Source organism: Brienomyrus brachyistius, chromosome 17, assembly GCF_023856365.1.
Source record: "Brienomyrus brachyistius isolate T26 chromosome 17, BBRACH_0.4, whole genome shotgun sequence".
Lineage (NCBI taxonomy): Eukaryota > Metazoa > Chordata > Actinopteri > Osteoglossiformes > Mormyridae > Brienomyrus > Brienomyrus brachyistius.
The window spans coordinates 9,249,728-9,258,400 of record NC_064549.1 but is presented as its reverse complement, the minus strand read 5'-3'; the positions used below and the strand labels follow the sequence as shown (position 1 = coordinate 9,258,400).

Below are 8,673 nucleotides of genomic sequence, written 5' to 3'. Positions count from 1 at the left end.
TAATGAAACGGATCTGATAGCTGAATAGCCAAAGCTAAAGGTTTTTCTACAGAAATGTTCACTCATACCCTGGTGTGTTGACCTTTTATGCAACACACTTTTAAATAAAACCTCCCTCTCCCTAAACACTACATAATTAATATAGGTAAAAGTCTGTTGATAATATAGATTAAAAAAAAAAAGATCACCCTTCTTTCTGAGTAATTTCTACGTGAAAGGTGACTGCACTAAGTAATCTCAAACTGGTGGGCTGTCATATCCTGGTTATATCCATCCATCCATTTTCCAAACCGCTTATCCTACTGGGTCGCAGGGGGTCCGGAGCCTATCCGGGAAGCAATAGGCACGAGGTAGTGTAAGATACATAAGTAATAATTTAATTGTCCTCTATACAATGTACTTGTTCATATGACAATAATATTTTGAATCTTGAGTCTAATAAAATAATGTAAATAGATGTTTTTTTTGTCCCGAAAGCTGCATACACAACATTTTATAAATCATTAATTAGGTTGTAACATTTTGTAAATCATTGCTAGACAATTATAAACAAGTTATACCGCAGTTTTCTTCTTATTAATGAGTTATTACTATTTATAAGTGGCAAAGGGTAGTCTTAATGTAATGTGGTTCCTATGATTTTGACAAACATTTTCCCCATGGAACCAGTTCCTCAACCTCCACCTGCTCGTTCATAACGTAAGACAAGCTCATCTCCTCTATTTTACACTTGGGGGGGGGGGGGGGGGCACACAGAACTCCAAAAACCACAGCGATGGAGAACTATAATTTATTTTACATGACTACAGTGAACTGTAGCGGTCAGAGAAACTGAATAAGACTTAGTAAAATTATTTTGTTCAACATTTAAGTACATTATCACCGTATTTTACTTCAAAAAGACTTGTTAGCCTAATTATCTTAAAATATGATAAAGTAGTTGAATATCGAAGAATAAATACAATTTTGCTAAGTAATAATAGTGAGCGCAATCAGTATTACTTATGACTGTTTTTGAAAAAACATACAAAACTTTATATCTGGATCCAGTGAAATAATACAAATTTGGTTATTTTACTGTATGGATACATGCAGTAATTATAACAATGTACGAATCAGACGCTCTTAGGCGTTCTCACTAAGCGCTGCCTCTGGGCGCTTAAAACAAACAATTCAAAGTATTTTTTTAATTCTCTACATTGTTATAAAACATCCTTTTTAAAAAATAATAATAAAAAGGTGCTGTTTTCCTCCTGACGTAATTACAAGGCGGAACATCCTGCGCTGTGAGGAAGGTGATCCCTGCCTGATGGACACGCCGAAAGCGGAAGTCGCTCCGGGAAAAGGGTGTATAGCGCAGCGCAGTGAGGGAGAAAGCGGGAGGCGGGGAAGGTTTTACTCTAGGCTTGGGTATCTCTACATCCACAACTGCGATCCATATCCTCGTTGTTGGGTGGGGTATTAATAATATTTCGCATTCGGTTTTTGGTGCGCTGGGTGTAGGGAAATCATTCGTAGGGGATAAAAAGGGGGTGAGAGTAGTCCGACCGCCGCTCAACAGCATCCTCTGCTCCGGATAGACCGTCACGGACTGTCTTGCGGTAAGAAATGGGGTTTCCTCCCAGCCCCCGGTGGGCACCGGGGACCAGAAGTCGGGTTTACCACTTGCAGACGTGTGGGACGGGTCCTTAAGCGGGTGACCTGGCTGCAGCGGCTTCTCCAACTGCAGTGATCATTGCGTGGGTGTCGCCTCGTTGCTGGGGAAGGAGGAGGAGGAGGAGGAGGGGGCAGGGGGTGTTTGTCGTCATTAGCATTTCAATATCGTTTGCTAGATATGTTTCTTTGTGAAGCGTGATATATGCTTGTTTTTGCACGATGGCGATTTGCCGGAAAACGCAGACGAACGCTGCGCTTTACATTTAGACTCGCTGGAAGCAGGAAATGCAGTCACCAGTGTCAGCCCGAGATGTAGATGACCCCCCCCCTCGCTTTCCCTGCTGACATGCTCAGGATTGTCAGTGTGGGACCGGCTGCATCGCCCGTGACACGGGACCAGACTGTGCTCCACTGGTGGTGACGCGCCTTATTGATTATGCGCGGCCACCATGTCCCCCCCCCCGATAATTGCAAGACTTGTTTACTAATTATAAAGTCTCCCCAAAACACACCTCCATGCCGATACCTCCCTTGCAAATTGATGTCTCCGTCTGTTTTTCGTATGGACTTCGTGCATCTTTATGAATATTCATTGTTGCATATCTGCACGCCAGCCGTCAGGATGAATAGTGAGGACGGGAACCCCGCTGCAGTGCCTGTTGCAGTGCAGGACACCCAAGGGGACCAGCGCTGGATGTCTCAGGTGAGTGCAGCCCCATCATGCATAGCAGCTCTGTAAATGACCACCTGTCAATAAATATTGCTTAATCCATATGCAGTTTTTAGTAGCTATTAATAATATGCAAGTACTTATTCTGTTATATTTATTCTATCTGTTTGTCGATAATGTGGCCGTTTCATAAGTTGACGTATAAAATAGGCGCGTGTGTCACCAGTTATCCCAAGATATTCAGTTAGTGGGCAGACAAAGAAAATGGAAGAAAATGCTAAATTTGACCCTGACTATGGATATAGTTGGACGATGTGCATGCTGAGTTCCTTGCTTGCTTATGTCACATCTGGCGGCTCTGATGACGACCCTTAAACATTTTAAGAGAGCCATTAATTTCAGTAGCACACCAGGTCATGTGGGATGCTGAAATACACGCTGTTTTTCAGATAAGGGACTGCAGGAATAGCTTTTAGCAATAGGGCACATTTTGGTACCACAGTCTAATGTTGTTAGCATTGTAATAGTTGCATAGACATCAGTATCAGGACTCACTCTTTGTGTGAATGTGCAGTGTATTTGCATTATGTGTATATGTGTTGCAGCATCACCGCTTCGTGCAGGAGTGCAAGGATGCGGAGCCTGACGTGCTGTTTGTGGGGGACTCCATGGTGCAGCTCATGCAGCAGTATGAGGTGAGCATGCGTGCATGCACGCTTGTCCGTGAGGGATGCGGGCTTGTGACAGTGGCGCACTGGCCACATACTTCAAACGACGTCTGGACGAAACGAAATCGAACAATAGGCGAGATCAGTGTGTCGCATAGTTAAAACGACGCTGCGCCTCACGCCACAATCCCAGAGGTCGCAGAGCGTTTGCGAGGCAGCAGACCCACATGCGGAGGGCAAATCAACATGCTGTGATAAATGCATGGGTCATTTTAATGAAATAGATGGCAGCTTTTGTGAAATGAAAATTGCTTCTTTTACCAGCCACTGTTGGTTTAATGCTAGAAGTAGCACACAGAGGGAAGCTGAGAATCTAAACACCACTCGCAGTTACGCACTTCAACAAAACGCAAACATTCCTGCATCGATCGCAGGTGTGGAGGGAGCTGTTCTCCCCTCTCCATGCTCTCAACTTCGGAGTGGCAGGAGATACCACGTGCAATGTGTTGTGGAGGCTGCAGAATGGAGAACTACAGAACATTCGCCCCAAGGTAAGCGATGGATGAATGGATAGGTGGTGAGGTGTAGAGATCGTGTGGTTGTTGGGGCAGGGGTCGGGAGATGGGCAGTCACAGGATAAGGGATAATTAGGAAGAGGATGGTTTAGTGGTTCCGAAATGCTCTGATGAGAAAGTGAATAACAGAGGTCCTGTTCTGGGAATCTGTTTCGGGCAGTGATGTGTTCTGTGGGTTTGGACCCTTTTCCCATGATCAGAAGGTTGCCAGTTAAAATCTCATGGCTGGCATAGTGAGTTTACCGTCGAACCCTTGACCAGCGGCCTTAATCTCCAGGTGCTTCATGGACTGTCTGAACCTGCTTTCTCAGTTGTACGTCGCTTTGTGTATTAAATAAATAAATAAATAAATGTCAAAGAAATTAAAAGTTTAGAATTGTTAGAAAAAGTTCACTTGGATAATTGTGATTTCTAAGGAATGTAGTTATAACTTAGTGTGTTTGAAATATTCTTCAATGTGTGAGATTTTTTATTTATTTTTTTTTCCATTTATTTTTTTTTTCTTCCACCATTTATTTTCAGGTGGTGGTTGTGTGGGTAGGAACCAACAATTATGAACACACTGCGGAGCAAGTAGCTGGAGGAATCTTATCTATCGTACACCTGCTCATCGCTCAGTTCCCGCAAGCTAAAATAGTTGTTTTGGTGAGTCTGCACAATTGAATTTTTGCCACAGAAAAGATCTTCTGTAAATTACTGCTAAGTCCCAATTTTGTGTCAGTGTCACATAATTCTTGAAAATTACATAATGTGCAATAGATTAAATAATGGCAAAAAAGATAACTCAAAATCAACAGCATCATGTTCAGGGAAAAGTTGCATATATAAAGAAAATAATACTGAATGGCTCATGATGTACGTCTAAAATATGGAACCTATAAAACGACAGGATTGGAAAATTTCATTTTGCATTCCCTCACAAAGCATTATATCGTTGCAAAACATTTGCGTTCTCTCGCAACCAGATTTTCATATCACCACAAGTTGTACTTGTATAACAGAACATGAAGCTTAAAAATCTTTAATCTTGAATATTTATAAGTTTTGCAGGGTAAAAATAAATAAAAAAATTCCACCCAGTTTCCTTAAGAGCTCCTTACTAAAAAAAATATGTAAAAAGAATTGATACAAGTCCCAGCAGAATTCCCAACAGAATACTTGAAAAGCTGCTTCTCAGCTTACTACTGCAGTGTCTCGGTGTACTGATGCAAAGGGACACTGAGGAAGATGCGTAGAAAAAAAGGAGAAAGGATTAGGTGGTGAAAAATGAGGATAATGTGGACACCCTCCTTCTGCTAATGTGACAACTGACAAGTGACATTAGTGAGCAATGAGGGGAGTTTATTTAGTATGAGGTAGAAATTAGGACACCTCTGTGAATGAAGATGTAGTGTTACAGGCAGGTATGCAGATAACTGATTCGAAAGCACTCAGTTTCTTGTCATAACAGTGCAAATACATACTTGTTTTACATGCTGCTGTGCTGCTATTGCAAGAAATCAGCATTATTGTGACCTTTATATGGCTAATTCTTACGTCGTTAATGCTTAAATGTTAAAATACGTGGTAATTTCTTGCCATAGCAACGCAAATGCACATAAAATAAGTATGTTTGCTGTTATAGCAAATTCCCGTGCGTATCACTTTAAACGGCAAATGCATACTTGCGTGCCGGTTACGTGTATATCTGCGTATAAATTATTTATCTGTTTTGTTAGATAAGGGGTGGCCAATCTTATCCGAAATGCGCTGGTGTGTATGCGGGTTTTTGGGGTAACCTTTAGGTCTCTAGTAAAGTGCTGGTTTAGCATTTTTTTGTTCACTATTTTACATCATTATGGCAGAGTGGTTTTGCTGTTGGGCCACATTATTGGTCCCTCCCAGCTCCCTGTCAGACAGTCCACATTATTGGTCCATCCCAGCTCCCTGTCAGACAGTCCACATTATTGGTCCATCCCAGCTCCCTGTCAGACAGTCCACATTATTGGTCCATCCCAGCTCCCTGTCAGACAGTCCACATTATTGGTCCATCCCAGCTCCCTGTCAGACAGTCCACATTATTGGTCCCTCCCAGCTCCCTGTCAGACAGTCCACATTATTGGTCCATCCCAGCTCCCTGTCAGACAGTCCACATTATTGGTCCCTCCCAGCTCCCTGTCAGACAGTCCACATTATTGGTCCCTCCCAGCTCCCTGTCAGACAGTCCACATTATTGGTCCATCCCAGCTCCCTGTCAGACAGTCCACATTATTGGTCCATCCCAGCTCCCTGTCAGACAGTCCACATTATTGGTCCATCCCAGCTCCCTGTCAGACAGTCCACATTATTGGTCCCTCCCAGCTCCCTGTCAGACAGTCCACATTATTGGTCCATCCCAGCTCCCTGTCAGACAGTCCACATTATTGGTCCCTCCCAGCTCCCTGTCAGACAGTCCACATTATTGGTCCCTCCCAGCTCCCTGTCAGACAGTCCACATTATTGGTCCATCCCAGCTCCCTGTCAGACAGTCCACATTATTGGTCCATCCCAGCTCCCTGTCAGACAGTCCACATTATTGGTCCATCCCAGCTCCCTGTCAGACAGTCCACATTATTGGTCCATCCCAGCTCCCTGTCAGACAGTCCACATTATTGGTCCCTCCCAGCTCCCTGTCAGACAGTCCACATTATTGGTCCATCCCAGCTCCCTGTCAGACAGTCCACATTATTGGTCCCTCCCAGCTCCCTGTCAGACAGTCCACATTATTGGTCCCTCCCAGCTCCCTGTCAGACAGTCCACATTATTGGTCCATCCCAGCTCCCTGTCAGACAGTCCACATTATTGGTCCATCCCAGCTCCCTGTCAGACAGTCCACATTATTGGTCCATCCCAGCTCCCTGTCAGACAGTCCACATTATTGGTCCATCCCAGCTCCCTGTCAGACAGTCCACATTATTGGTCCCTCCCAGCTCCCTGTCAGACAGTCCACATTATTGGTCCATCCCAGCTCCCTGTCAGACAGTCCACATTATTGGTCCATCCCAGCTCCCTGTCAGACAGTCCACATTATTGGTCCATCCCAGCTCCCTGTCAGACAGTCCACATTATTGGTCCCTCCCAGCTCCCTGTCAGACAGTCCACATTATTGGTCCATCCCAGCTCCCTGTCAGACAGTCCACATTATTGGTCCATCCCAGCTCCCTGTCAGACAGTCCACATTATTGGTCCATCCCAGCTCCCTGTCAGACAGTCCACATTATTGGTCCATCCCAGCTCCCTGTCAGACAGTCCACATTATTGGTCCCTCCCAGCTCCCTGTCAGACAGTCCACATTATTGGTCCATCCCAGCTCCCTGTCAGACAGTCCACATTATTGGTCCATCCCAGCTCCCTGTCAGACAGTCCACATTATTGGTCCATCCCAGCTCCCTGTCAGACAGTCCACATTATTGGTCCATCCCAGCTCCCTGTCAGACAGTCCACATTATTGGTCCATCCCAGCTCCCTGTCAGACAGTCCACATTATTGGTCCATCCCAGCTCCCTGTCAGACAGTCCACATTATTGGTCCATCCCAGCTCCCTGTCAGACAGTCCACATTATTGGTCCATCCCAGCTCCCTGTCAGACAGTCCACATTATTGGTCCCTCCCAGCTCCCTGTCAGACAGTCCACATTATTGGTCCCTCCCAGCTCCCTGTCAGACAGTCCACATTATTGGTCCCTCCCAGCTCCCTGTCAGACAGTCCACATTATTGGTCCCTCCCAGCTCCCTGTCAGACAGTCCACATTATTGGTCCATCCCAGCTCCCTGTCAGACAGTCCACATTATTGGTCCATCCCAGCTCCCTGTCAGACAGTCCACATTATTGGTCCATCCCAGCTCCCTGTCAGACAGTCCACATTATTGGTCCCTCCCAGCTCCCTGTCAGACAGTCCACATTATTGGTCCATCCCAGCTCCCTGTCAGACAGTCCACATTATTGGTCCCTCCCAGAAGAGGGAGGGAGCATAACCGTGGACTGGTGGTGCCCAAGGACCGGTTTGAAAAACAATAGTAAACGAACCGCTCTGACCCCTTGACATTGAGGGTGCAAGACTTCGCGACTTCGTCTGACTCCTGAACAGTTTGCATCTTTAAGTGCCACCAGACAGTATAATAAATGAGGATAGAAGAAAACCCACCTTAATATTGAGTTTTCCAGTTCAAATCACAGAAGAGGAACTAGTGATATGCCCTAAAAAGCCGGTTTATACACCTCAGTGATATTCAGCTGTGTAAATAACTTGTGTGTGAAATTTTTAGTTCTGTAAGGTACTTAAGGGAAACATGTAACAGGAATCGACAAATTGCGTAATGTTTGTTTTTTTTTATTCCATATGAAAAAAAAATCTAAATCTAGCATCGACTGATGAAAGGACTTGCATAGTTGTGCCTAGATTGACCGATGTTCCTGCGATGCCCTTTTCAGGGTTAAGTAGCTTATTTTGTATACCATCGCTACCAAACCACCCTCATCTCGACCCACCCAATCGCAGGGCCTTCTGCCACGGGGAGAGCGACCCAACCCGCTGCGAGAGAAGAACGCTTCTGTGAACGGCATCCTGCGATCGAGCCTGGCCCGCCTGAGTGCCGCCCAGTTCCTGGATGTGGGTGCCGGCTTCGTGCATTCAGACGGCACCATCTCCACCAGGGACATGTTTGACTTCCTTCACCTGACCGCCAGCGGTTACTGGGCGGTGGCAAAGCCCTTGAGCGACCTGCTACTACAGCTGCTGGAGGAGACGCCTGAGGAGAGGCGGGCTTCGCTCGTCTGAGACGGGGTGGTGGGGACGGGGGTGGGGGGGGGGGGGTTGGGTGAAAGAGGTAAATAGGGAACAAGTGTGGGTTCTGCAGAACTAGCACATGGTGAGATGGGGTATATACACACAGACACACACAGAAACAGCATAAATGAAGCAATATCAGCACTTAGACACGTAAGTTTGGGCACAAGCTGCAGTCTCTGCGTTTAGAGAGACTGAAACACTATGAGTGCTGCAAGAAAGGAGGGGAGCTGAAGAACTGCCACACTATAGCGGCCATGTTTGCATGAGGTGGGACAGGTGTGCCAAAAAAGCACACAG

At 45.7% G+C, this 8,673-nt stretch overlaps 1 protein-coding gene across 1 annotated transcript; it reads left to right on the top strand.

The window, feature by feature from the left end:
• The first annotated feature begins 1,298 nt into the window (after nucleotides 1-1,298).
• pafah1b2 (platelet-activating factor acetylhydrolase 1b, catalytic subunit 2) lies at nucleotides 1,299-8,368 on the top strand. Its single transcript, XM_048981087.1, has 6 exons — nucleotides 1,299-1,601; nucleotides 2,271-2,359; nucleotides 2,932-3,021; nucleotides 3,429-3,545; nucleotides 4,092-4,214; nucleotides 8,086-8,368. Exons 2-6 carry the CDS (start codon nucleotides 2,279-2,281, stop codon nucleotides 8,362-8,364), a joined length of 690 nt encoding a protein of 229 aa, XP_048837044.1. The 5' UTR covers nucleotides 1,299-1,601; nucleotides 2,271-2,278; the 3' UTR covers nucleotides 8,365-8,368.
• Nucleotides 8,369-8,673: the final 305 nt, after the last annotated feature.